The sequence below is a fragment of the Delphinapterus leucas genome, chromosome 19 (genome assembly GCF_059928025.1).
Source record: "Delphinapterus leucas isolate spDelLeu-1000000601 "Yukka" chromosome 19, BTC_Dleu_Yukka2, whole genome shotgun sequence".
NCBI lineage: Eukaryota > Metazoa > Chordata > Mammalia > Artiodactyla > Monodontidae > Delphinapterus > Delphinapterus leucas.
The window spans coordinates 58,343,779-58,368,903 of NC_143147.1; the positions used below are offsets into that span (position 1 = coordinate 58,343,779).

Below are 25,125 nucleotides of genomic sequence, written 5' to 3' on the forward strand. Positions count from 1 at the left end.
GCAGCTAATTACAAGGAAACACTGGGAAAGCCAAATTGAGGGACTTTCTACCAAACAACTGATCTATATTCTTCAAAAGTATCAAGGTCATAAAGGTCAAGGAAAGACTAAGGAGTGTTCCAGAGTGAGGAAGACAGAGAGACGGGACCTCCAAAGGCAACATGTGACTCTGGACTGGACCCTTTGGCCATAAAGAACTGGAGTGGAAGTCTCAGCTATGCCAGACAAGCAGGTTGTAGAGACCTATAGTTCACAGTTGGTACTGAGCACTGGGACTGTGTGAGAGGTGCCCTCACCACAAACACAAAACCAATGGGTATGAGGAAACTTGGGGGTGCTCATGACCTTGACTATGGTGATGGTTTCACACAGGTGTTTGCATATGTCCAAACTCATCAAACTGTATACATTAAATATGCATAGTCATATATATCAATTAAACCTTGATATAGCTTTTTCTTTTTTTTTTTTAAAGAACATCATTGGGACAACTTATGAAAGTTGAACGGGAGCTAAGGATCACGTGGTAGGGACGCATGGTGTTACTCTTCTGACTCTGACAGTTGTGCTATGTTGTGATGGTGTGTGTTATGTTGTGGTTGTGTCGTATGTATTGTGTGTTTTTGTGGTTGCGTAGGACAATGTCTTTATTCCAAGGAAACAGACACTAAGCTATTTAGGGGTGATGGAGTGTTAGTTTTGCAAATTACTCTCAAATGGTTCAGGGGAAAAGAATTCTTACTATCCTTGCAACTGTGAAGCTTTTATTTCAAAATAAAAATCATCTTTGGCATTTGAAAATGTGTCTGGAGTGTAGTGATGGCCTTGGCTGAGTGAAGCAAGTGCTGCTGGGTTGTGATTTGGGTGGGGGTTGATGGAGGTAGGGAGATTTTTTAAGCTGTGGGTGTTTGGGAGAACACTCCCCAGAGGGACCTCTGTGTGGTCTTGGCCATCACCCAGGGGCATCAAGCCCAGTGCTTGCAGGGACCAGTTCCAGGCCATCTGCCCCCAGCCAGCCAGGAAGGGGCATGTTCCCCACCCCAGGGTTTATTTTTAGTTTATTTTCCAAAACCCAGGATGGCGCTTCTGGCTGGCACCTTTGGGTTGTGGGTGAGGACGGTGGCCCCTTCTAAGGAGACAGGTTTCTGCGAACAAGGAAGCAGAAGCTGCACTGATGCCTGGCCCCGCCTAGTGCCCCCAGTCTTCCCTCCTCCAGCCAGCCCCCGCCCCCCCCACCACACACAAACCTGCCTGGCCACCCAGCCTGCCCCAGCCTAGGCCTATAAACCCCCCACGCCCTCGCCTCCTGTTGTACAGAGGCTGGGAGTTGGCACCACGCTGCTGAATTTCAGTGGCCTTCGGGCCCTGGTGACGGGGCAGGGAAAGATGGGTGTGAGCGAGGCAGGTGGGGGTGTGTGAGGGGCCGAGGTTAGAGAGCAAGGTGGCCAGACCCAGAGCTTCACAGGCCCATGCTGCGGCCTGCAAGTCCCTTTGTGCCTGAGCCGGCTGATCTGGGCCTGGACTGCTCCCTACCACCCAGCAGGCCCCATTGGGACAGGATGCTAGCCTCTCGCTGGTCAATGCAAGAGCCCTCCTGTGAGGGAGGCCCTCAGAATCAGTCTGGGCAGATGGGGGGACCCAGCCAAGGCCTCTTCCCTCAGCCCAGCAGGAAGGGGCTGCCCTCTGGGCCTCCCTTGGCCGAATCCTGGCTAGCCGGACCCCTGACGCCCGGGCCACCAACCTCTGGCCAGCACTGTCTCACCGCTCTTTCCTGAGCAGCAAATCTGCTGCCCCCACCCGCAGCCTTGGCGCAGACATATTGCGCCATCTGGCTGCCCCGTGCACCCCTGCAGGGATCGGGCGGGACACCATGAAGGCCCTGCACGCCTCAGGAGCCAGAGTGGTGGCTGTGAGCCATACCAGTGCCGACCTGGTCAGCCTCTCCAAGGAGGTGAGGTGCAGCCCCACCATGGGCCAGGCCTGTGACCCTCCGGGATGCCTCACCAGCCTGCCAGGATGCCCCCTTTGGTCACTGGCCAATGCCTTCCCACAGGGCCCCGGGGTAGAGCCTGTGTCCGTGGACCTGGGTGACTGGGAGGCCATGGAGCAGGCGCTGTGCGACGTGGGCCCTGTGGACGTGCTGGTGAACAATGCCGCCATGGCGCTGCTGCAGCCCTTCCTGGAGACCACCAAGGAGGTCTTCGACAGCTGAGGAGTAGGAGAGGAGGTGGACTGGGGAGAGGGCTGCTGAGGAAGTGGACCGGGTGTGGCCATGGTGTGTCTGACTGTCCCCTCTCCCTCCAGGTCCTTCAGTGTGAAACTGCACTGTGTTCCAGGTGTCTCAGGTGAGCCAGTGGGAGGATGTGGCCCAGTGCAGACATGGCCCAAGCGGGGGTGCGGTGGGGTCAGGGTGCCCCCTCTCTTGGCTTACAGATTGTGGCCCGGGGCATGATCAGCCACGGAGTGCCTGGCTCCAGCGTGAATGTCTCCAGCATGGCGGCCCACGTCACCCTTCCCAACCTAGCTGCCTACAGTGAGTCCCTCTGCCCAAACTTGAGCCCCCATTCCATGCAGGAGCAGCTGGGCTCCTGGGCTGGGCCTCATGCAAAGTGGGCTGAATCCTTAAGGGTCCTCAGTGCTGCCCTTTTCCCACAGGCTCCACCGAGGGTGCAATGACCATCCTGACCAAAGCCATGGCGCTGGGGCCGCACAAGGTAGGCATGGGTGAGCTGGGGGTGCCAGGGGCCCCGGCCTGGGAAGGCACGAGGTAGGCGCAGGGTGGGGGTGAGGTGGGGGCTGGCGGGTGGTGGGCAAGGCGTCGGCTGGGGATGAAAACGGGGGTAGGGGGCGCCAGGGGGTGAGTAAGCAAGCTCAGTGGGGTCTGTGAGGGCGGGGTTTGTGCGCCGGCTGAGACCGCCCCGCCGGCCCCTCGGCCCCAGATCCGGGTGAACTCGGTAAACCCCACGGTGGTGCTTACCGCCATGGGCCAGGAAGCCTCGTCTGACCCCCAGTTCGCCCGGAAGCTGAAGGAGCGCCACCCGCTGAGGCAGTTTGCAGGTCAGCTGGGCTTCGTGTAGTGGCGGGCGCGGCTGGGGCGGCCGGGCCCAGACAGCCGGGCCGAGCCGTGCTGACCCCGCCCGCCACCCGCCGCAGAGGCGGAAGACCTGGTCAACAGCATCCTCTTCCTGCTCAGCGACCGCAGCGCCTCCACCAGCGGCTCGGGAATCTTTGTGGATGCCGGGTACCTGGCCTCCTAAGAGCGCGGTGCTCCGGGCGGCCAGAGGGATGGTGCTCGGCTCCGCCCGGTCCCGCTTCCACGCCCCACCGCCCCGCCCCCAGGCCGCCAAGGCCACCAGCCCACCACGCCCCTGGCCCCATCTACGCCCACGCCCCGACCCTCCCCGCATCTCCCACGGCCCGGCCTACTGCCCCCGCCCCGCGGCTTGGCCCCACCTCCACGCCACGCCGCGGCTCCGCCCCACCAGCCCATCCCGCATCCACACTCACGTGCCAGGAGACCCCGCCCCTGTCGTCCCCACCCACTGTGTCCTCAGCTGTGCTGGAGTGGATTTGCCTAATTAAATGGAGGCCTTTCTCCTGCAGCTAGCCGTGCCAGGGCTCTGGCTGGGCATGCCGCGAGGCTGGGGAGGGGAGGATCAGGGACTGGGGGGCACCGGTTAACCTTCGAAGAAGTAAAGAGAGGGCAGATCCGAAGCCCGCCGGATTCCACCGCTGACCCTGCCCTTGAGCTGAAGGGCCGAGATTCCTTGCAAGAAGATTCCTCATGTCCACGCCCTTAACGCAACACCCAACCTTCTCTGGGCGGAGGGCAGAGGGCAGCGTGCAGCCACCTTTCCTTCCCTGAGGCTCTGGCACCGCCCTTCAGCCCAGCATGCACCCCCCCCCCCGCCCCCACTACCGCCGGCCGGAGAGGGTAGAGGGTCTGAGGACCTGCGGGGAGATGCTCTGGACCATAGGCTATCCCTAGGGAAGATGGGACTGAGCGCTCAGCGCCCGGCGTGAGGGGCGGGGTGCTGGACCATTATAGCTTATCCAACCCTGAGCAACCAGCTCCTCCTTGGGGCACACCTTCCCCCACAAGACCACCCATGAGAGGGCAGCCCCAGCTGGGGAAGGTTCCACAGCTGCTGCTCTACCTACTGTCCCTGGCCTGACTCCAGACAAAACAGCCCTGCAGCTGGGGCAGCTAGAGGGTTTTGCAGGCCCTGCTGGGATTCAGCTGTGCTTACCTGGGTCAGGTTCCACATGACCCATGCCTTCTGAGTGTGGGTGTGATGAGGCCTGAGGTGGTCAGTCAGCTGGACTGGTGCAGTGTCCAACTCTGGGCAAGGGGGCAAGGTATGAGGGGCTGGGGTGGGGCCCTCCAGGCAATGGTACCACTGGGCTGAGAGAGCAAAGGGCACGTTGCAGGGATGGGGAGTGCTGAGGGCACTTCTAGCCAGCCTCAGGGCCTCCCAGAGCAAGGTTTGTGCCAAAGCAGGCTTGGCTCAGTCCAGCTGGTCCACTGAGGATCACGGGGCAAGTGAAAGGATTTGGACACCATTCTGGGGGCCAGGTAAAGACAGTGAAGGGACCTAAGCAGATGTCCCTTTCAGGAAGGACAGGCTGGGGGCTGTTCCCCACCTCCCCTTGGCTTCTGGCAGGCAGACGGCAGGGTCCAAGGTTAGCAGCAGAAGGCAGGGTTTGCCCAGTGCCTAGAGGGTGTCGGCTGCACCACAGTGCCAGATCTGGTAGGGAGGACTCACTTGGCTATCCTCCAGGGGCTTCTCAAACCTGTGCCTCCTGCTGTCCCCAGCCACCCTCTCCTCCAGACTGTCCACCTCTCTGGGCCCAAAGCCACAGTGACCCAGAGGCCCTGCAATCACCACTTCCTTACTCCTGTCCACAGAAGGTCCTCAAGGGCAGCGTTTCTAGACTTTCCCACCATGACCCACAGAACAAAGTAGCTTTTACAGGAGGAGCCAATGGCACACATGGACACGTGAGCACACATGTATCTCTGACCCTAAAGCTGCAGGAAGCAATGCTTGCCCTTGCTGGCCACTGGGTACCCCATGACCCTAAGCCTATCCCTTCCCATCCTATCCAAGTTTTTAAAGTCCTGGTGGCCTTCTGTGGGTTGGTGGGGTGAGTCAGCCTTTCAACTCCCTTTGAGGCTAAAGCACACCTTTGCTGGCCTTGGCCTCTTCTTCAGGCTTATTGGGTTGTCCAAACCCTTTCCCTCTAAGCACAAGTGAGCCTGCGTGAGCTACTCCCAGGTATGGGGGAGGGGAGCATGTGATCCTTTTTGCCAAACTTTTCTTCTCAGAAACAAAAGAAAAAAAAGTTGGGCTTCCCTGGTGGCGCAGTGGTTGAGAGTCCGCCTGCCGATACAGGGGACACAGGTTCGTGCCCCGGTCCAGGAGGATCCCACATGCCGCAGAGTGGCTGGGCCCGTGAGCCATGGCCGCTGAGCCTGCGCGTCCGGAGCCTGTGCTCCGCAATAGGAGAGGCCACAACAGTGAGAGGCCCGCGTACCGCAAAAAAAAAAAGAAAAAAGTTAACCCTGACTGAGATCTCTTTCACGTACAGCTACGTATAATTACGTATTAGTTTCACGTATTAATTACCACATCTGTTTTTTTGTAATAATCATCTTGGCAGGGGAAATATGCTAGCGGGGCCCGCTAAACCTATTTCACTCTGGTTCGAAGGGTCACAACAGGGCAGTTTGAAAAACCCCGCCCAAGAGTCCAGCGGGGACCCAGCCTGCCCCGCCCCGGCCTCGCCCACTCCTTTCGGCCAATCGCCCCCGCGGGGAAGCCTCTATTTGAATATTCCCTCCCTCCCCAGGACACCGCCCTGCAATTGGCCCGCCGCGTCCCGCCCCGCCCCGCGCCCTCCCGGACAGTCGCGCGCAGCTGGACCCAGGCACGCAGTTGGGCCTCAGCAGTGCACAGGGCGGGTTCGAGCCTCATGGAGTTGAGCCTAGCGGGGCGCCGGGCGCTCGTCACTGGGGCGGGCAAAGGTGGGCCCGGGACGGCGGCCAAAGGTGGGTCTGGGAGGGGGTGGCCGGGGAGGGGCGCCCGCACTGAGCCGCGCTCCTCGCAGGCATCGGGCGCAGCACTGTCCAGGCGCTGCACGCGGCGGGTGCACAAGTGGTGGCTGTGAGCCGGACCCAGGCCGACCTGGACAGCCTGGTCCGCGAGGTAGGCGTCGCCTTGTCCCAGCCCTGCGGGCGGCGGGCGAGGCTGAGGGCGGGCCGGGACACGCGGCCGCCGGGCGCTAGGGTTCGCCAAGGACTTTTGCACACCCTTCCCCACGCCGGGCGCACGGCCTCTGTTGGGGGCCGACGGGTTGGGAGAACGACGACTCCCCCTGGGCTTAGGAGCAGGCAGAAATGGCTGCCTTGCAGGCCCGGGGCCAGACGCGTTCGGGCGCTGGGAGGAAATAGACTGGCCGGAGGCGGGGCCAGGCTCCGGTTCCCGAAGCCCCGAGTTGCCCAGTGGCCCAGAGGCCGAGTTAACTACCCTCCACCTGCAGCAGCCTGGGATTCTGAGCCCCAAGAAGGTGACTGGCTCCTCTGGAACCCCTAACCCCTCCCCCTGTCGAACTGAAAGGCCATGCAAACCCAGCCCTTCTCCCTCGCATGCCAGAGGCCCAGATGTACCCTTTCTTGGGCATGGATCCTCTGGTAGATGTGCCCCCTTACCACCTAATACACACAGTGCCCAGGGGTAGAGCCTGTGTGTGTGGACCTGGGTGACTGGGAGGCCACGGACCGAGCGCTGGGCGGCGTGGGCCCTGTGGACCTGCTGGTGAACAATGCTGCCGTGGCGCTGCTGCAGCCCTTCCTGGAGGTCACCAAGGAGGCGTGTGACACGTGAGCCAGGGTGGGGTGGAGGAACTCCCGGGGGGAAGGGCTGTCTCCTGCTGCAGCAGTCCCAGTCCCTGACCGCGGTCTATCCATCTACTTCCAGGTCTTTTGACGTGAACCTTCGGGCTGTCATCCAGGTGTCCCAGGTGAGCTGCCTTCAGAGCCGGAGTGGGAACTGGGGGGTGACACCAGTTCTGCCTCATGCTTCCTCTGCAATTCCAGATCGTGGCCCGAGGCTTAATAGCTCGGGGAGCCCCGGGGTCCATCGTGAATGTCTCTAGCCAGGCCTCCCAGCGCGCACTGACTAACCACAGCGTCTACTGTGAGCAAGCCCCGGCTGTGCCCTGCCCCCCACCCCCCACCCCCCAGCCTGAGCAGCCAGCTCAGGCTCCACACAGGCTGTCTCTCCTCACAGGCTCCACCAAGGGTGCCTTGGACATGCTGACCAAGGTAATGGCTCTGGAGCTTGGGCCACACCAGGTGAGCCCCACTGGGATGCCTTCCCATCACCCAGCCCACGTGCCCAGAGAGCCTCAGCCCACCCAGCTGACCCCCTTCTTGTTCCAGTACAGATCCGTGTGAATGCACTCAACCCCACAGTGGTGATGACACCCATGGGCCAGGCCAACTGGAGCGACCCCCAGAAGGCCAAGACCATGCTGGATCGCATCCCACTTGGCAAGTTTGCCGGTGAGTCAGGTGGGAGCCCAGCTGGGAGTTGCATCAGTGGCTTGCTCAGGTGAGGGGTGGGAGGGAAGGATGAAGGGCAGCTCCTTTCAACCACATCCTGAACCCCACCCCGCCCACAGAGGTGGAGAACGTGGTAGACACCATCCTCTTCCTGCTGAGTGACCGCAGCAGCATGACCACGGGCTCCACTGTGCCGGTGGATGGAGGTTTCCTGGCTACCTGAGCCCCACCACCCACACACACACATGTTCCATGCTGAGCCCACTTTTACCCCCACCCCCCTTCCCCATCCCTCCAATAAACATGATTCTTCTGCCCAGCCTGCACACTCATTCCTAGGCTGCAGTCAAGTGGCTGGAAGATGTAGCACTCAGGGCTGGGTGTGGGGATGAGTCCCAGGTAGAGGCAACCATTCAACTCACGTCCTGGGCCAGTGGCAGCCTGTCCCTCCTGTGAGAGATTTTCAGGCCTGGCTAAGTCCCTGGCAGGACTGGGAGGTAGAACCTTCCAGAAGGCCAGCTCCTAATGAGGGTGGTGAATTTGACCGAGGATGGCCTTTGGCCCTGTCCAGAGGTCTGTGGTATGGAAGCAGTGGTGTGTTTAACATGAGTGTTGGTTGGCATTCCTGAAGTCCATGCATAAGACAGACGTGAACTGAGGATGCTGTGTGTTGGGACTTCATTACTTTGTTGATGACTTGAGCGACTTCTTTGCTGAATCAGATGACGTTTTTCAATTTTCATTCCCTCAACTTTGTGAGTTATTCACCACGTACTGAGCACAAGCTCCAGCTGTAGAATTTGCCAACTTCTATGGTAAAATACTCCCGCCTGTTTACTGTCCTTGAGGTGGAGCTGGGGAGAGATGCGTGTCCCCCACCTTTGTGTGGTGTCCCCACCACACAGATAGAAAAGCCTTATACCCGATAGCACAGATAATAGTAATATGTACAAAAATATTTAGGAAGTGATGTGTTTTGAGTATTTGTTAATTTCATTTTTTTTAATACAACTAATATAAGTTTATATAATTATTAACAATAGCTGTTTAAAAACTGGCTAGCAAAATTCCTGAAATTCAGCAGTCCACCCTCTACACACCATTGCGGGGGTGCAGTGTGCCTTCTCATCACACCAGAGTAGTGCCTTGTGGCCTCAGGGGTGAAGTCCTAGCTCCAGGCCAGGCCCGCCCCTCACCTCCCGCCGTTGTCTGCCCAGCGATGCCAGGCTGTTGGCCCACCTGCAACCCCTCCTGTCCTCTCCACACCACGTTTGTTCTACCTCCACGGCTGCAGGGTCCCTCTGCCTGGACGTCCTTCCTCTTGACGGTCTGTCTTCCTGAACACTCAGCTAGTGTCCCCTGGCCTTGCCCTGGGCTCCACAGGGCCCCACGGGGCCTGACTTGCAGACCATCCTGCCCCTCGCTCGCCTGGCTGTGCCCTCCCAGAGGCCTGAAGTCAGCGTGAGAAGGGCTTTCTTCATCCAGAAGGGACCAAATGCACTTGGCCCCACTTTGATCTGGGTCCTCCTTTGGAGACTGAGAGGACTCCGCAAACTTTTCCTCCTATCCTCTGGCGTGTGTGTGTGTGTGTGTGTGTGTGTGTGAAGCTCACCCGCTCTGTACCCGTGGATGGTGGGGGTTGGGGGCCTGGCACCCTCAGGGTGCAGGAGCAGGCAGGGGGAGACAGGAGCAGGGCAGGTAGCAAGACAGCAGGAGATGATGAAGAACGTTTATTGTATAAAATAAAAAGGGGCTGCCCCATCCTGGGGCACAAGGACAGAACCCACCCCACAAACTCCCCCATCAGGGAAGCCCATCCTGGGGCTGCCCTGGACCTGCCCCTGCAGCCTGAGGGAGACCCTGCTCCCTTCCGGACTCCCTGGGGGCCAGGGAAGGCTGGAGCTGTACCCCCAGGTAGAGGAGGCAGAGTGGACAGGACCCCATGGCCCCAGCACCACCCCGGGAGCAGCAGCCTTGTCCCCGTGATTCTTCCCCCTCCCCACCCACAAAACTTCCCCACAGCAGACTCGGGGACACCAGACATCTCAACACAACAGATACAGGCGCGGGCGGCTGGGGGCTGCTCCTCCAGAAGTGAGGGCTCTAGAAGACCGTGCACTTCTTCCCCGGCTTCTTCACAGGAGGTGGGCAGAGCACAGCCCGGATGGCCTCATCAAACACAGTCTTCAGGCCCCGCTGGGTCAGGGCTGAGCACTCCAGGTACTTGACAGAGCCTGGGGGCAGCGAAGAAAGAGAAGAGTGAGGGTGGCAGGCAGCACAGGCGGGCAGCGGGGGGCAGCACTGTGCCCCCCAGAGCGAACCTCTCCTCCCTGCACCGGCAGGCCTGTCCGTGCCCACTCACCAATCTCCCGGGCCATGGCCAGGCCCTGGGGGTAAGTGATGGGCGCTAGCTTCTTATCCCGTAGCCGCTCAATGGTGTCCTTATCGTCACGAAGGTCCAGCTTGGTGCCCACCAGGAGGATGGGCGTGTGGGGGCAGTGGTGCCGAACCTCTGGGTACCACTGTGGGGATGAGAGGCTCTGATCCCTACCCCTTGAGAGCTTTACCCTCAGCCTGGCCCAGAGCAGGCCATGGCTCCCAAAGGCCCCTTCCTTGTGCCTAGACCCACACTTAGCCCTTCTTGTTTCACGGGGCGACCACTGGGTCTGGTAGGGGAATGACCAAGAACAAAAATACCTAGCCAAGACGCTTCCAGGCCCGTCAGGTCCTCTCAGTCAGGGCCCTTCCTTCTCTGAGAGCCTCACTCACCACCCCTACCCCACCCCTGGCCCCTCATCACCCTCTGGGCCACTTTAAGACCTCATACCCAGCAATCTCCAAAGGACAATATGTCTCTGTAAGGCCCTCAAGCAAGAGACCCCTGCACTCTAAGGGCAAGTCCTCTGGGCAGCTTCCTCCCCTCCCAGAAAGACAACTCTGCTTCTGGCTCTTTCCTACCTTGGCTCGAACATTCTCAAAGGAGGCTGGGCTCACCAGGGAGAAGCAGATCAGAAAGACGTCCTTGGGAGAAAGGGAGGGAAGAAGGGAAGAAGGGAGGGTACCATGTAGGAATGGTCAAAGAGGCTCCGAATGGCCTCTGCTCACCCCCCCAACACACACACACACACACACACACACACACACACGCATGCACGCACACCAGGCCCTCTGGGCCTCCACCCGAGCCACCCGGCCCCTGCAGGCAGCCCTGTGGTCCCCTACAGTTTGGGGGTAGGAGAGTGGCCGAAGCCGGTCGTAGTCCTCCTGCCCAGCGGTGTCCCACAGCCCCAGGTTGACAGGCTTCCCGTCCACCATCACATTCGCAGAATAGTTGTCAAAACTGCAGGAAACAGAGTGAGAGAGATCCCCCCCGTGTCTGGGTTCTCAGGCCTGCACAGACCTGGAGCTCTGTCAGCACCTCGCCTCACCCCGGAACCCAGACCAGGGCTACTTGGGCCCGACCTCGAAGCCCAGGGGAGCCCCGCACACAGGCATCCATACCCTCCCCTTGCCAGCTCTGGACCCGCCCGCCTGCTCACACGGTGGGGATGTACTCTCCAGGGAAGGCGTTGGTCGTGTAACTGATCAGCAGGCAGGTCTTCCCCACGGCGCTGCGGAGAGAGGGCAAGCCCACGCTGCTCCCAGACCCACCTCAGCCCTCTGCCCAGCAAGGGCAGCCCCCTCCCACGGTGCCCAGGGTGGGAACAGGGTTGCCTGCCCAGCAGATCCGCAGCGATAGAGGACCAGGGCAGGAGGGCCTCCGGGGTGGCAGAGTGGTGGGTGAGGGCTGGGGCGAGTTGCCTCAGAGCCCCAGGCAGGTGCCGGGAAGGTGGCACCGGCTGAGGGTTCAGCCCAGGTGAGAGGCCTGGCCCCACCCACCGGGAGGCCAGGAGGGGCCGCTGGCTGCCGGCAGCATCAGGTGGGCCTGGGCTGGAGGCCTGCGCCCCGCGACCAGCCGGGACCCCGCCCCACCGCGTCCTCCCGCCGCTGCCCGGTCCCCCAACGCCCACGGGCCGGTCGGGGCCGCCCCGCCTGGACCCCAAGCCGGGATCCCCGGACCGCGCGCCGCCCCCTCCGTCCCGGCCGCGCCCCGGAGCCCCGCGCCCTGCCCAGGAGGGTCCCCGGGGCCAACCCCTCCCGGCGCGCCTGGCGCGCCAGGCCGAGCGGCCTCCGCCTCGCGCACTCACCCGTCGCCGACCACCACGCACTTGATGGCCTGCATGGGCGCGGGCCGGGCGGGCGCGGCCGCGAGCCGAGCTGCGGAGAAATGCCCGGCGCCGCAGCGGCCGCGGACCCGAGCCGAGCGCCGAGCCGAGCGGCCGGAGACAGCCGAGCGCCGCCGAGCGCCGGGCGCGGAGACAGCCGAACGCGGCCGGCATGGAGGGCGGGGGGCGCGGACCCGCCCCGAACCCGGGCTGACGCGCCTTCCAGGGAAATCTGGTGGGGGGCGGGGTCACAGGGCGCCCCGCAATCCGTGTCGAGCTTGGGCAGGCCCTCCCCAGAGCCCCTGTGACCCACGCCAAGGGGCGAGGGCAGCGCAGACAGGCTGCTCCCACCCACCTGAACAGGTTGTGGTCGGTGCACACAAGGTTTCTTCTGGGGAGAGGATTCCCAGGGCCCACCGAGGGAGGGGCTGAGGCCCACCCACCCTCTAACCACGAGACAGCTGGTGAAAACTCAGGTGTTTGCAGTCACTAGAGATCCACGAGGCAGGCAGCCCCCTGCCAAGCTGCCCCCATCCCCACCTGTCTGCTGCAGTAGCTGGACCAATCCCTACCTGATAGCAGTTAGAAGGGGTGACCCAGCCACACCTGGAGGGCCTTTCCTGACGGGCCCAAGCTTGGAGAAAAGACTGATACTGGATAAAGGCACTGGGGCCAAAATGTATCACAAATTGCAAAAGTCTGTATTTCAGAACACCCTGGAGTGAGCGCTGGGGCCTGCGGAGCTCATGGTTGTGAAAGGTGACTGAACTGTGGTGGGTGGGGCCAGGAGAGCTCAGGCCTGCTCCCCCAGATCTCCTTCCAACATGGGTCTGTGTTCTCAGGCGCATCATTCCTTGTGATTGGGAATGAAGGAGTGGGGATGGGGATGGGGCCCTCTCCAGCGAGGTTCTGGACCCCCCGCAGGCGGGCACGCTGGTGGTAAGCTGCAGCCGTCCTGCTCTCACATCCATTCCAGCACTGATTTTCCAAGTCACCGTCTGTAGACCCTGCCTAAAGAGCCCGGACCTACCCATGGCCTGTCCCTTATAAGGGAGGAGCAGACAAAGACGTCCAACAGATGCCACCTTCCTGCCACTTTCAGACTTTCCCTGCCTCCCCTCACTTTTGGGGGCTCAAGGTCCTCAGGGGGGACCCCTGCACATAAGCCAGAACAGCATTTTGCAGGAAGCTGGCCCTTTGGGCCTCCTCATCCCGGATCCGGGCAATCTCGGCCTGCTTAAGGCGAAGCTTTTCACGGAGAGAGGCATTCTCGCTCTCCCTGTCCAGCAGTGCCTCCCGGTGGTCACTTGCGATCACTGCAAGGGAGGAAGCCCAGTGAGGAAGCGGCTCTGGGGACTGCCTGGGCTCCTGCCAATCCAGAGGTCCGCAGGGGGCCGGCAGGGTGGGGTTTGCTCGGGGTCCCCTGGGCACACACATACCCAGTCTCCCCTACCAGCACCTCCTGGAGCTGAGACCTAGGCCAAGCTCAGCTCTCCAGGCCAGCCTCCTCCTTCTCCTGTGGGATGACCCAGTAAGAAAGGCCCTGCAGAGAAGCCACAGGGGGGTGGGGGTGGGGCTCAGCTCGCCTTTCAGCTGGCGTTCCAGGGCCGCTGCCTTCTCCTTCAGCGCTTCCTGGGCTGTCAGCTCGGCTTGCAGGCGGCCATTCTGCTCCTGCAGCTCCAGCCGCACCCTTGTCACCTCAGCCGCCTTTTCTTGGTCCTTGTTGCTCAGCTCCTGCCAGGCAAGGAGGTGGGGGGAGTGAGGTGGCAGCTGGGGGCACCAGGGGCACCCCTGGGAGCCCTCGATGTTCCGGCTACCTGCTGCAGCTCCTCCAGGCGCCGCCTCAGGCCCTCCACCTGCCGGCCAAGCTGGCTGGCCCGCGCCTGGGCATCGGCTACCACCTGCTTCTGCTGCAGGCAGGCGCTTTGAGCCTCGTCCCGAGCCTGCGCCAGCAGCCGCAGCTTCTCCTCCAGGTGAGCCAGGCGCTGCTGCTGCGGGCCCGGGAGAGGGGCTGGTGAGCTGCTTTCTGGCCTGTGGCCCTGAGCTCACGAGAGGAATGAACCCCCCAGCCCCACCTTCAGACAAAGAGGAGCGTATATTTGCAATGTGGAAACTGCCTTGTCACTAAAGTTATAGCATATGTTGCTCTGAATGGGCTCAACTTGAATGAGGAGCCTCCCCCATGTCCCAGGCTGACACCAGCCTGCCCTCTGGCCTCTGGTCCCCTACTTCCACCATGTGGTCACAGGCTGCACATTTGGGCCAAACCCCTTCCCCACCTTGGGGCTGGAGGACATTGGCTCTTTGCGTGGGCGTGGGGGGGGCTGGATATGGTGCTGATGGGATGAGTGTCCTCGTCTAAGTTTTCTGCACCCCTGGACCTCCTGTTCCCTTGTCCCTCCCTACAGAGTCAGAAGACAGCCTTGGTCTGGCCCACTTAAGCCCAAAGGGCTGTGCAACCCAGGCAGCTCATGCCAACCCCTCAGACCTCTCTCCCCAGTGGGCGCTGCAAGCAGCGGACCGTGGCCCTGGGCTCACCTCCTCCAGGCGGACTTGGTTCTTGGCCTTGATGAGCTCCTCCTCAGCTTGGCTGCGCTCACTGAGTGCCGCGGCCTTTGCCCGGCTCAGCTCCTACACCGCAGACAGTGACGGCTGGGCCTGCCCTCTGCCCCTGCCCAGGGACCCCTTCTGGCCACACCCAGCCTCCCTAGGGGAGAGCAGAGCCTGGCGCCCAGCTCACCTCCTCCAGGGACAGCCGCACAGCCTCCAGCCTCTGTACCCTCTCCTGCATGGCCCTCTCGCTCTCCTCCAGGTGGCGAGTCATGTGCTCCACCTGCCCAGGTGTGGGGTGGGGACAGGGCTGGCACGCTGGCTCCCCAGCCTTCCCCTCTGGGATCCCCACCCTGGGGGCAGGTGAATCTTGGGGACTCTGTTACTTCCGAGTGAGGGCTGCCCCAAGTGACCTCACAGGAAGTGAGGATGGATGGCACGTCCCAGTGCTGCACCCCAGGTGGCACAGAGCACATGGCAGCCTGCACTGTGGCCCCAGCAGTCAGGGTCCCTTCTAGAAACTACTGGTGGGCAGGTTCTGGGTCTGACATCTACCAGGGCTGTTGGAGAAATGCCACCAGCACCCCAAGGTTGTCGAGGGAAGCCTGGCCAGGAGTGCGCCTTGGAGACACCATGCCACACCGAGGTGTCTGCAGGCCCCGATGAAGCGGGGAGAGCAAAGGCCAGACGACACAACTAATGAGGCACCTCCTTGAAGCGCAGGTGTTCCGCGTCCTCCAAGCTCTGCCGGGACCTCTTCTTCTCCAGTTCCAGGCGTTCTGGAAGCACAGGGGAAGAACGTGGGTAGGACTCCTCTGGGGGCCTTGGTTCTCAGGACCCAGTGGCAGGCCCGTGTGTGCCCACCTTCAGCCTGGACAGCCCGCATCTTCAGCTCAGCTGCCGTATTGGTCAGCTCCTGCCTGGTCAGGAACAGCTGATCCTGCTGAGATTTCACTTTCCGCTCCAACTCGTCCACCTGGAAAACCGGCACTGAGGGAGGGAAGCTTTGGCCCCTTCCCTGAAGCCCTGCCCCAGGCCTTCCAAGGACCTGCCCCCACACCCTGCCCCCATACCTGGTTTTGCAAAAGCAAGTTCTTTTCATTGGCAGCAGACAAGTCTCTGAGGAGCTTAGACTCCCGCTCTGCAGCTTCCTGGGGGTCAGATGGGGAAAGGGCACCACTGGACACCTGCCACCACGCACCGCCTGCCTACCCCACACCCAACCACCTGCCCATCCAGCCCTCCCTGCCCACCTGCTGCTCCAGCCTGTGCTCCTTTGCCTGCCTCTGTGCCAGGCTCCGCTGTTCCTGCTCTGCGGTGGCCAGGAGCTCCCCCAAGTCCTGGGCCTTCTGCTCTGACAGAGCCAGGGCGGCCTCAGCCATCTGCAGCCTGCAAGGAGGGAAGGGCTAGCCCCACCCCATCCCTCCTCTAGACTCTGCTAAGCCCTTGCTGCTCTCACTCTTACCAGACTATTACCCCAGCTAGCGCCCACCTCCTCCAAGAAGCGTTCCCGGGTTACCATCCCAGCGGTCCCTCCACCTCCTTTGTACACTGGGGACTTGAGTCCTTGTCTGGACAGTCCTCCTCTGCCCTGTGGGCAGGTCTCTAAAGTGTTTTGAAGCCTCCGCACAACCCGTCCTACCCTCTGCTCCTCCTTACTTGGCCTTGAGAGCGTTGATGATGGAATGCCTCTCGTTCAGGGCTTCCTGAAGCTGCCCCACGCGTGCTGCCGACGCCCTGTGGGCACAGAGGAGGGTTCAAGAGACCCAAACGCTGGCGCCCTCTGGGCCCCTCCCTGCGGCAGCTGCTGCTCCTCACACTCACGCCACCTCCAGGTGTGGCTGAGGAAGTCGCGGTGCAGCCTCTAACCCTCCAGTCAACTCCCTCAGTAAACACACCCCACAACCTTGTTCACGGGCAGGCGACGAGGCTCACGTCAGGTCACTCCAAGGCCAGAGTGAGGACCCGAAGCCCGGGTACCCCCAGCGCACCACCTCCCTGCCCCCTGGCCCTGGGGCCACACTCACTTGCTGGTCCTGACCATCTCTTCTCTCTGTCTGTCGATCATCTCCATCAGGTCCAGAAACTGGGGACAGAGCCAGCCAGAGCCCGGTCAGGGCCCAGAGCCCGCCCACTCCCCACCGTCAGCGGACAGAAGGGCAGACATCCGCTGAGGCAGCAGGACACGAAAGGGCTCGGCCTCATCCAAAGGGAGAGTGGCTCCCACGCAGGGAGGCCCAGAGGGGAAGCCCACCTACCCGCCCACCCAGCCAGAGGGCATCAGAACAAGAGGCTGCCTCCTAGGCCTGGGTATTGGCTGCTTGGAGAGGCTCCAGGGCCCAGAAGGAAGGAACAAGGCCATGGCACGGGGGCTGAGGGGGCCCTTTGTCCATACAGCCAGGGCGGGGCTGGAGTCGGGGCGAGGCCCTGCAGTCAGAGGCAGCACTGTCCTCACCTGTTTGGACTTCTCTTCCCGGAGGTGCCGCACCTCCTTGCTGAGCACGTGGGCGCGGGCCTGGCTTTCCCGGAAGGCGGTCTGCCGGTCCTGGTTGTGATCCATGGCTTGCTCTGTTGGAAAGAGCCAAGTTGTCTACCGGGAGGCCGAGCCCCAGGAGTGGCCAACGGCCAGCCCAGCCCCATGCCCAGAAGACACTGCGCAAGTTGGTATCTCACCCCACAAATCAGACCCCTCAGTGCACTAGCAGGTGAGGGGCTCAGAGGGGGTGGGGGTAGGGACAACAGTGAAGCCAGGAGCCTGGGAGGGGGAACAGGCACACGGGGAGAGGTGGGGAGGCTGCTCAACTGCCAAAAAAGGTGGGCATTTGGGCTCCGCCCCAAAGGCCAAAGGCCAGTGTGTGACTTTAAGAGGTGAACGGTGTGCTCAGCTCCCATGCTCTGGAAAGGTCCAGGCAGCATTTGGAGAGAGGCCAGCCCGAAGTGGCCACAGTGCCAACTGGGGTGACTCAGAGGCAGGCCCAAGAACCAAGAAGTGGGAGAGGACATGCGTTGGGCAGACCCAGCAGGTGGTGATGCCACACTAGATTGCAGCCCAGGCTCGGGCCCTTGGGTGGCTGGCGCTGCCGGTGGGACAACGAGCCATGGGGAGTGGCAGAGTGCTCAGTGGGCTTGGGGCTGAAGAGTCAGGGTCATGACAGGCGGAGACCATGGTGCGAGGAGGGTGAGGCGCAGCACCAGGCAGTCGGCGCTCTGCAGGCTCCTGCCGCTGCCTTTTCTTCCCTGGAGCCTGCTCTCACTTCCTCTGTTTTTAACATGCTACCATCGTGATGCCGTGTTTACTTGTTCTGGCCCAAGCCACCCCTCGCTCAGTGGCTGAATCTCTGACACAGGGAATCAGCTCTATGCCCTGCTCCAAACAGTGCAAGCCACCAGCGGCTCCATGTGCCCGTACCCACGGCTCTGAGGATGTCGCCGGGGATGCTGTTCCCAGCCAGCTCCAGCTTCCACAGGGTTCTGTTGCTGGGGAGACAGTTTACCAGGGCGCGGCCCCCCAGGAGGCCGATGTGATTCCAGCGCAGGTCTGGAGGGAAATCTGGTGTTGCCAGATGGAAAGCACGGGGCGGGGGTGGGAGGGCTGGCCCAGCCTGGAACACTGGTACTCCCTGTGATCGGCCACAGATCAGGAGCCCGGCTCAGCGTGCCCCTCCTCTCCCACCCCCACCCTTCTGGGAGAGGACAAAGGAAGCAGTGGGAGGGCTGAGGAAGCGATGAGATGCAACCCCTCCCCCTTCCCCCCCAGACCAAGACCTCCTGGCCCGGTCTGAGGACGAAGAGGCCAGTGCTGGCGGCCTCACCAAGCTGCTGGAGGCTGGTGTTGCTCTTCAGGGCCAGAGCCAGCTCCTCGGCACCCTTGTGGCTGATCTGGTTGTTGCGGAGGTCCAGCTGCCGCAGGGCGCCATTGGCTGCCAGGGCCCCGCAGAAGGCCGCGAAGGCTTCTTCCCACGTGCCCAGGCTGTTCCACTCCAGGGTTAGGCTGCAGGAAGGGTGGACGTGAGGTGCGTGGCCCCGAAGGGCATCCTGCTCCCATGGGGTCCAGGGGGCTTGAGGAGGGGCACAGGCTTGGGTGTCTCTGGCAGAAAGGCTGGAGGTGCGTGAGTAACTCATACCCGCCTACTCCCCACCACGGAAGACCGGCATGAAGACGTGAACTCTCATGTTGCAGAACCATGTCCGCTGGAGCCAACCCAGAACCACGCAGAGAGAGAGCAGGGGCTCGGGGGAGAGCGGGGGCTGGGACCGCCACCCTACCTCTGAATGGACAGCCCCCTACCTCTGAATAGACTTGTTCTGTCGGAGGAGTTTTGCCAGTGCCTCGGCCCCTGAGGCGCGAAGGTTATTGCCCTAGGACAGGAAGAGGCCAGGCAGTCACTCCACGGTATCCTGAGCTGGGCTCTGAATACCCTCGTCAGGCGGTGGGGGAGGCCATGGCGAACAGAAGGTGTGGCTCCTTTCAAATTCTGCTTTCCCTGCCCGCAGTGGCCTCCTAATGCAGGCTATTTCAGTTTGCTTGTGAGAACATTCTGGAACTCATGTTCCTGCCCTCAGAACACCAACACGCGTGCGTGAGACCATGAGCAAATGGTGCGGAGCCTGTGTGCTAAGAGTGCTTACAGACACAGTCTCCGGCCACCATGCAGACCCCTGGTCACCAGGACACCTGTATCTTCTCTACTCCTGCTCTCAGGTGGCACGCCCCTGAGTGCAGATCCACCCACCTTGAGATCCAGAAACCGCACGATGGTGTTGACACACAGCCCCTGCAGCAGCAGCACGGCCCCTGTAAGAGAGTAGGGCAGTCACTCTCCACCCCTGGTGGCTCCATCTTGGGTCAGCTCCCCACACATAGGGGAGAGACGGCTGTCCCAGTGGCCCCCACCAGCCAAGGTTCATGCCAAAAAAGAGTCACCCCACTCCTGTGTCAGGTTTGAAAAATCTGCCAGGTGTGGAGTCAGGTGGCTCACCAGCACAGCGGGACTCTCCTAAGTCAGGGGACACTAAGGCTTTCCCATTACAAAGAGAAATTGCCTTCTGCTCTCGGGTTTCCAGAGAGAATGCTGCTGCTTGCTTTATGACAGTAAAAGGGAGTAACCTCACAAAGAAGAGATCAGGTGGGACTGAGTTCTCTGCTAGAGATGCTAAGCACCAAGGACTGCGGCATGTGCAGCTAATAAGCAGCAGAGCAAAAAGAAGCCAGGGGAGCCCGGCCCCAACACTGAAGTTGGAAGGGCTGCCCTGGGCCGCCGGCCCTTGGTGCCCACCTTCCTCACTCAGCATGCAGTCACTCAGGACGAGCTCCGTCAGCAGTGCCTCCTTCTGTAGCAGCTTGCCCAGAGCCCTGCAGGTGTCCACTGTCAGGCTCTGTGTGGCCAGGTCTAGCCGGCCCTGCGGCAGCTGGTGCATTTGCTGCAGAACAGTCTCCTGGGGCTCGGCCCCACTCTCCTTGCACAGCCGGCTGTAGGTGCGCCGGAACTCCTCCATGTCCCTGGGGTGCAGGAAGGGCTTCCCGGAAAGCGCCTAGACAGGCCTCACCAGGAGCCAGCTGGGACCGGGAAGCCGGGGAAGGGCAGTACGGCAGGGCCTCTCCCCTGGGGGCCTTCAGAGAGCCCCCGGCAGCTCAGTGGGGGCACAAAGACTCTAAGTCTTCAGCAGCCAAGAAACGAGGCGCAAACTGAGTTGGTCCAACAGGCGCGAGGCCCCAGGAGGGCAGGGGCGGGTGATTCCCAGCGGACCGCTGAAGCCTGGGACCGAGGAGGTGGGGCGTCCTCGGGGGCGGGGCCTCCAGCGGCGGGGCCGGTCCGTCCGGACGTCGCCCGTACCCCTGGGCTCCGGGACCGATGCCCCAGCCCTCGCGCCGCTGACCCCAGCTCGCTCGTCGCGGCCGCCGCGCGCCTCAGTATCCAGGAAGAGCAGGGAGCGCCGGGAAGACCTGGCGGAAACTACAACTCCCAGGAGGCTTTGCGGAGGAGGGGCTCTCACCGCGGGCCAGTGAAGGCGAAGGAGCGGGCGCGCGCGGAGGGTCCATTGGCTGGAGGTGGGGGGCGGGGCTCCAGAAGGCGCGCTCTTTGTCGATTGGTTGGAGTCGCGAGGGAGGGTCTCCGGAGGGCGCGCTCAAGGTTCATTGGCTGGGGACGCGGGGGCGGGGCTCGGGAGGGCGCGCACCTTGGTGGCGGTCATGGAGGAAATCGGCGCCGGCTTCCGGAAAGTGAGAGAGGGCCTACTGGCGGGGCGGGCTGGGGGCGCGGGGCGAGGCCGCCGGGGACGCTGCGGCCCGGTCCCCTGAGTGACCCACGTGCGGATCCTGAGCCAGCCCCCGCGCTGCCGTCGGGTGGCTTATAGGGTGAGCCCATTCCCAGAATCTGGCAATGACCCTCGTCCTGCACACCTTTCGTCCTCCGTGGATGGGATTCCGCGGCCGGGTAGCGGAAGGTTGGGTAGGCAGCCTGGTCTGCGGCAAGAGGGAGAGGGTCTGCAGAAATCGGGCAGGGGTAAGTGCCAGCACAAATGAAGGGAGGCTCAGAGAGGAGCCTGGGCCCCCGCCCCGCGGCTCCGGGATCCGCAGGACTCACCCTAAAGAGTTTAGCGTAGAGCACAGTGCGGCCCAGCTCGCGGGTAGTCTCGGCGCCTGCGTATTCTAAAGCTTCCTTTTGGCCTGTTTCCTATCACGCCAGCCCTGTGCTTTGCGTCTCACTTGAGCCAGGCTGGCTTCGTTGCCTGGTGTGTACGTGGCTCTACAAGTGCTTTTCTTAGCAGCACACCCAGCACAGTCAGGCACTGTTACATGCACTTGAAATGGATTAGCCCGTGTAATGCTCAACACCATAGGACATGGGTACTGGTATTACCCCCACTTGCCAGTGGGAAAGAGGCAGAACTAGGGTCAAACCCAGGCCATCCGCCTCCAGAGTCAGCCCCTTTGCTCTGCACATGGCAAATGGGGCTCTGGGTGGGTGGGTGGTGAGGTCAGCTGCCTCCCACACCCCGCAGGCTGTAAGTGGTCTGAGTCTCAGATTGTTGCTCTGTCTTAAGGTTAGGTGACATTGAGTCCTTGATATCAGGCCTTTGAGGGCAGGAGGGAGAGTCTCAGCCCCTCATGAGTACTTGTCCAGCCAGTCCCCAGTGGGTGTTCTCTCTCTGTCACCCAGAATCGTCACTCTGCCCTGGCCTACAAGGGGTAAATAGTGTCAAAGGGAAAACCACCGAGGCAGGGGGTTGTAGGAATCCTCCACTGTAATAGCTGCAGAGGGGAGCACTGGGCTGGGCCTCCTTCATGCAGTCCTGCGCAGCTCTGGAGCCCTCACCCTCAGAGGGCTCTGGCCAGAGCTGGGGTTATGGTCATTACCCATGAGCAGGGCTGTCCCCGGGGAGGGGGAGGGGTCGTGGTGCCTCCACACAGTGGGGCAAAGGCTGACCACATCCCAGGTCCCATCCTACCCTCTGCAAGTTTAGGGAACCTCCGCTCCCAGCTGGTGCTGACTGCTTTAGTTATCACGGCAACCCCATGCAGCTGCCCCCCAGCAGCAGCTTGGCTGATTCAGCTCTTCCCCGGGGTCTGGGAGCTGGCAGAGCAGTAGAGCCTTCTGTGCCTTTCCTGGTACCTTTCAGGTACACAGCAAGGAGGGCCAGCAGGTGGCGCCAAGCTCACGTGGTCACTGCTGGGAGGATGAGGCTGCTTCTTTGGTGCTGCCCCAAGTGACTGGTGAGGAGCTCTTACCCTCCTGAGCCAGGGCTTCGTCAGGGTCCGCTCCCTCCACTCTGCTCTCCAGCTTTGCTGAGCTGCACTGGGTGAGGCAGTGCCATCTCCGTGGCTAAGGCTAGAGGCCTGGTGGGTCCCCAGCTCACCTTCCCTGCACGACACCCAGTTTCTCCTGGGCACCCACTGCTGCTGTCCTCCCGCCTCCCCTGGCGCTCTGCTGGCTCCTCATTCGCACCCTCTTCTGGCTGGTTCCTGCCCTCAGCAACCTCCCTTGGTCCACCCACGGGCTGCCACTTCCCAGATCCTCATTGCCAGCTTCAACCATCTCTGAGTTCCAGCCGCCCACTGGCTGCTCTGCTCGGGCACCTCACGTGTGTCCCTCATGCAACATGTTCTAAGCTGAGCTCCTGAGATGCTGATCCCCAGAATCTATCTCCGCTTAGTGGTGCCATACTTTGGGGCTCAAGCCTCTCCCTTGAGGAGTCTTGGCCTGGACCCGCCCTTGTCCCATCCTCATTGGTCAGGAAGTCCTGCAGATAGCCTGGCCCCTCCCCAGCTCTGCGGTTCCCACGGTGCCCTTCCCCATTACAGGAAGATCCCTTTCCACGTGTCGTGTCGTAGGCTCCAGGGAGGGACCTGGGATGGAGCTGACCCAGTGCCCAGAGCAGGGTCTGGCAAAGCCGGGCGGCATTGGTGGTGTGGACAGGCCTGTAAAGGGGCCCAGTGTGGGGAGAGCACCTCGTCCCTGGGGGCAGGAGCACAGGACTGCTCTGGATACCATGAGGACTGGAGCCCCAGAGAGCGGCAGGCAGGCACCTGGGCTGCTCCCACCGGTCTGCCACTTGCATCTAATTTCTGGCCCTCCTGGAGGCACTCACAGGGAGGTTTCTCCCCCCTGCCTAATCCCCCAACCCTGGGAGAGCCCCACAGACAGCATTTCCAGCCAGAAATTACAACCCCATCCCATCCAGAACTAAATGCCTAAGGGGTCTGCAGCAGAGGGGTGGTGGCGGTGGCTCACTGACGCCCCCTCTGTCCCTCAGGAGCTGGTGAGCAAGCTGCTGCACTTGCATTTTAAAGACGACAAGACCAAAGGTGTGTGAAGGGGGGGGTGGGGGGCAGTGGCCGGGGACTGCTGGGCACCCGGGACCCTACACTGCACCTCTGCAGGGGCCAGAGCCTCAGAGAGGACTGGGCCAGACGGAGGGCTGAGGTCACCGGCAAGAGTGTGAGGTCAGCAGCAGTGAGGGCAGAGTGGGGCGGCAGGGAGAGGGTGTGTGTCTGTAACCTTCTCCCTTCACCTTGCAGTCAGCGGGGACGCGCTGCAGCTCATGGCCGAGCTGCTCAAGATCTTCGTTGTGGGTGAGCAGAGGGACCCAGCAGTGTTCTCTAGTATCCCACCCAGGCCCGTCCGGACCATTCACGACCGCTTTGCCTTTTATTTTTCAGTGGGGTAACCAAGACACATTTTTCCAGTATTTCCCCAAGCACCTAAGCTCCCTGTCCCTGAAAAGCTCTGTGTTTCAGAGGCCCCAACCTCAGCCTTCTGAGCTGTCGGCTGGCACGGGGGTGGGCCAGCAGCCAGGGCTGAGGCGCACAGGGTTTAGGGTTCAAGGCCCCCCAAGCCTTCTCTGCCTCACTTCCCTCCTGCATCACGGCAGAAGCGGCCATCCGCAGCGTCCGGCAGGCCCAGGCAGAGGACCTGGCCCAAGTGGACGTGGAACAGCTGGAGAAGGTGCTGCCTCAGCTGGTAGGTGCACCTCCAGGAACAGGGCCTGGCCCAGGAGACGGGGGTGGGGGGGTGGCTACACCCACGAGGCTCTGAGCGCTCCTCTCCCCCACAGCTTCTGGACTTCTAGGGGTTTCCACCCTCACTGTGGCCACCGCTCCACGTCACGGCCTCTGGCTTCAGACAGGACAGGAGCTGCTGATCCCCCAAGGTTCTCCTCCAGCTCCCAGGATTGGCTGGGTGCCAGCAAAGCACCACTCTCTTCCCCCTGTCGTCCCCTCTGCCTGCTGATGACCGGGATGCAGCACATAGAAGGGTCACTGACAGGATGAGGGTCCTGGCACCTGGGTTGGTGCCCTCCCCTCACGCCCCCCGCCCTCAGGACAGCCGAGCACCCACCGATGTGGGAGAAGCACTCGGTCACCGGGAAGCAGGTGCGGGAGACCCGCCTGCCTGAGCAGGTAGCCTGTGTGTCCTCCACAAACAAGCAGAACAGTGTGGTTCTGCCACCGACATCAAAGCTTGTGTGTCACCTTCTAGCCATCTGATATTCCCCTCAAAAGATGCTTGCCTGAGCTGTATATTTGTTCTCACAAAGCAATGTCAGTAAATCAGAGCCACCTCCCCAGGCACAGCCTCCTGTTGCCATTAATCACCCAAAGTCAAGTTGCTTCAAAGCTGGGAGAGGACAGAATAACAAACAGCATGTGTGAGTGCCCTGCTGTGGGCCAGGCTCAAGAGGCTGTGAAATCGGAGCCCTCGCACGTGTGGCTGCTCGCCTGGGACGGTGCCTCTGCCACAGGGCTGCCGTGAGTGTGGTGTGCCACCGGCCCGGCAGGGGTGCTGGTGGGGCAGGGGGAGTCACGCCAGCAGGAAGGACCACCGGTCCGAGGGCCACAGGGCCAGGCAGCTCAGAGCTGCTTGGGAGCCGCTAGAAGCCCAGTCGGGAGGCCTGGCTGCCCTCTGGGGCCCAGCTACCCTCCCCCGCCCAACACAGTACCCACCTCCCGTCAGTTCTGAAAGCTGCTGGGACTCATCAGCCCAGGACAGAAACACCCAGAGGGCCCTGGGCCCGGGGACCATGGGGTCAGGACTCACAGAGCTGGAGGACCTAGTCCGCTGGGGAGGGACGTCTGCCCCTGCTGCCATGGGCACCCAGGATGGCATGGGTGGGGGGCCAGCCCTCCCTCCCTAGTTTAGCCCTGCTGGCCCCTTCTTGCACCCGTTCCCCGCCTCTGCCCCCCACTCCCCTCTCCCCCCTCCTGCAGGGAGTCTCAGGGCTTCAAAGCTCTGGGCGCATGTGGAAGTCATTAGACCTGAGGGGAGAGGCTGGCGACAAGTGCCAGAGCCCGTGCCCCACAGC

At 62.0% G+C, this 25,125-nt stretch overlaps 5 protein-coding genes across 15 annotated transcripts; 3 read left to right on the forward strand and 2 right to left on the reverse strand.

The window, feature by feature from the left end:
* Nucleotides 1–1,077: 1,077 nt before the first annotated feature.
* On the forward strand, nucleotides 1,078–3,353 carry LOC111182677 (carbonyl reductase [NADPH] 2-like). Its single transcript, XM_022589282.3, is given in 10 exon segments — nucleotides 1,078–1,110; nucleotides 1,318–1,405; nucleotides 1,854–1,951; nucleotides 2,054–2,207; nucleotides 2,253–2,255; nucleotides 2,305–2,345; nucleotides 2,434–2,533; nucleotides 2,656–2,714; nucleotides 2,940–3,057; nucleotides 3,154–3,353. Coding segments are annotated over 10 exon segments (798 nt in total). The 3' UTR covers nucleotides 3,258–3,353.
* A 2,558-nt stretch (nucleotides 3,354–5,911) lies between these two features.
* Nucleotides 5,912–7,886, forward strand: DCXR (dicarbonyl and L-xylulose reductase). Of its 2 annotated transcripts, none has more exons than XM_030762092.2 (8): nucleotides 5,912–6,028; nucleotides 6,112–6,209; nucleotides 6,729–6,883; nucleotides 6,981–7,023; nucleotides 7,100–7,199; nucleotides 7,293–7,327; nucleotides 7,450–7,567; nucleotides 7,687–7,886. In XM_030762092.2, exons 1-8 carry the CDS (start codon nucleotides 5,977–5,979, stop codon nucleotides 7,788–7,790), a joined length of 705 nt encoding a protein of 234 aa, XP_030617952.1. In that variant the 5' UTR covers nucleotides 5,912–5,976; the 3' UTR covers nucleotides 7,791–7,886. The 2 variants fall into 2 exon arrangements, with proteins under 2 accessions (XP_030617952.1, XP_022444998.1); XM_022589290.3 differs by having other exon boundaries at nucleotides 5,918–6,028; nucleotides 7,293–7,357.
* Nucleotides 7,887–9,282: 1,396 nt separating this feature from the next.
* On the reverse strand, nucleotides 9,283–12,344 carry RAC3 (Rac family small GTPase 3). Of its 3 annotated transcripts, none has more exons than XM_030762091.2 (6): nucleotides 11,755–12,344; nucleotides 11,069–11,178; nucleotides 10,790–10,907; nucleotides 10,526–10,588; nucleotides 9,930–10,089; nucleotides 9,283–9,801 (listed from the first exon to the last, which is right to left on the reverse strand). In XM_030762091.2, exons 1-6 carry the CDS (start codon nucleotides 11,944–11,946, stop codon nucleotides 9,671–9,673), a joined length of 774 nt encoding a protein of 257 aa, XP_030617951.1. In that variant the 5' UTR covers nucleotides 11,947–12,344; the 3' UTR covers nucleotides 9,283–9,670. The 3 variants fall into 3 exon arrangements, with proteins under 3 accessions (XP_030617951.1, XP_022444999.1, XP_022445000.1); XM_022589291.3 differs by having other exon boundaries at nucleotides 11,107–11,178; nucleotides 11,755–11,892; XM_022589292.3 differs by having other exon boundaries at nucleotides 9,926–10,089; nucleotides 11,107–11,178; nucleotides 11,755–11,892.
* A 106-nt stretch (nucleotides 12,345–12,450) lies between these two features.
* Nucleotides 12,451–21,576, reverse strand: LRRC45 (leucine rich repeat containing 45). 7 transcript variants are annotated; one of them, XM_089901527.1, is made up of 18 exons: nucleotides 20,907–21,576; nucleotides 19,599–20,806; nucleotides 19,056–19,117; nucleotides 18,611–18,681; nucleotides 18,135–18,313; nucleotides 17,732–17,942; nucleotides 16,778–16,890; nucleotides 16,350–16,408; nucleotides 15,982–16,059; nucleotides 15,576–15,728; nucleotides 15,396–15,473; nucleotides 15,187–15,298; nucleotides 15,031–15,101; nucleotides 14,513–14,605; nucleotides 14,311–14,403; nucleotides 13,590–13,763; nucleotides 13,359–13,506; nucleotides 12,451–13,088 (listed from the first exon to the last, which is right to left on the reverse strand). In XM_089901527.1, exons 2-18 carry the CDS (start codon nucleotides 19,816–19,818, stop codon nucleotides 12,892–12,894), a joined length of 2,112 nt encoding a protein of 703 aa, XP_089757653.1. In that variant the 5' UTR covers nucleotides 19,819–20,806; nucleotides 20,907–21,576; the 3' UTR covers nucleotides 12,451–12,891. The 7 variants fall into 7 exon arrangements, with proteins under 7 accessions (XP_089757653.1, XP_022444992.1, XP_022444991.1 ...); XM_022589284.3 differs by having other exon boundaries at nucleotides 13,590–13,760; nucleotides 19,599–21,576; XM_022589283.3 differs by having other exon boundaries at nucleotides 19,599–21,576.
* On the forward strand, nucleotides 20,462–24,005 carry CENPX (centromere protein X). 2 transcript variants are annotated; one of them, XM_022589294.3, is made up of 5 exons: nucleotides 20,462–20,542; nucleotides 23,077–23,128; nucleotides 23,342–23,395; nucleotides 23,695–23,783; nucleotides 23,878–24,005. In XM_022589294.3, exons 1-5 carry the CDS (start codon nucleotides 20,513–20,515, stop codon nucleotides 23,890–23,892), a joined length of 240 nt encoding a protein of 79 aa, XP_022445002.1. In that variant the 5' UTR covers nucleotides 20,462–20,512; the 3' UTR covers nucleotides 23,893–24,005. The 2 variants fall into 2 exon arrangements, with proteins under 2 accessions (XP_022445002.1, XP_022445001.1); XM_022589293.3 differs by lacking the exon at nucleotides 20,462–20,542 and adding an exon at nucleotides 20,552–20,825.
* The last annotated feature ends 1,120 nt before the right edge of the window (nucleotides 24,006–25,125 follow it).

What these genes read in the sequence shown, in the direction of transcription:
- DCXR (XM_022589290.3), top strand. Translation starts at nt 5,977, where the DNA reads ATGGAGTTGAGCCTAGCGGGGCGCCGGGCGCTCGTCACTGGGGCGGGC. An exon ending in ACCAAGGAGGCGTGTGACAC is followed by an intron (nt 6,884 to 6,980) that starts GTGAGCCAGGGT and finishes ATCTACTTCCAG; the next exon opens with GTCTTTTGACGTGAACCTTC. An exon ending in TGGAGCTTGGGCCACACCAG is followed by an intron (nt 7,358 to 7,449) that starts GTGAGCCCCACT and finishes GTTCCAGTACAG; the next exon opens with ATCCGTGTGAATGCACTCAA.
- RAC3 (XM_030762091.2), bottom strand. Translation starts at nt 11,946, where the DNA reads ATGCCGGCCGCGTTCGGCTGTCTCCGCGCCCGGCGCTCGGCGGCGCTC. An exon ending in CCAGAGCTGGCAAGGGGAGG is followed by an intron (nt 10,908 to 11,068) that starts GTATGGATGCCT and finishes TGTTTCCTGCAG; the next exon opens with TTTTGACAACTATTCTGCGA. An exon ending in CACTCTCCTACCCCCAAACT is followed by an intron (nt 10,589 to 10,789) that starts GTAGGGGACCAC and finishes CTTTCTCCCAAG; the next exon opens with GACGTCTTTCTGATCTGCTT.
- LRRC45 (XM_089901527.1), bottom strand. Translation starts at nt 19,818, where the DNA reads ATGGAGGAGTTCCGGCGCACCTACAGCCGGCTGTGCAAGGAGAGTGGG. An exon ending in CTGCATGCTGAGTGAGGAAG is followed by an intron (nt 19,118 to 19,598) that starts GTGGGCACCAAG and finishes ACTCTCTTACAG; the next exon opens with GGGCCGTGCTGCTGCTGCAG. An exon ending in AGCACAGGCTGGAGCAGCAG is followed by an intron (nt 15,474 to 15,575) that starts GTGGGCAGGGAG and finishes TCTGACCCCCAG; the next exon opens with GAAGCTGCAGAGCGGGAGTC.
- CENPX (XM_022589293.3), top strand. Translation starts at nt 20,703, where the DNA reads ATGACCCTCGTCCTGCACACCTTTCGTCCTCCGTGGATGGGATTCCGC. An exon ending in TCTGCAGAAATCGGGCAGGG is followed by an intron (nt 20,826 to 23,076) that starts GTAAGTGCCAGC and finishes TCTGTCCCTCAG; the next exon opens with GAGCTGGTGAGCAAGCTGCT. An exon ending in TAAAGACGACAAGACCAAAG is followed by an intron (nt 23,129 to 23,341) that starts GTGTGTGAAGGG and finishes TTCACCTTGCAG; the next exon opens with TCAGCGGGGACGCGCTGCAG.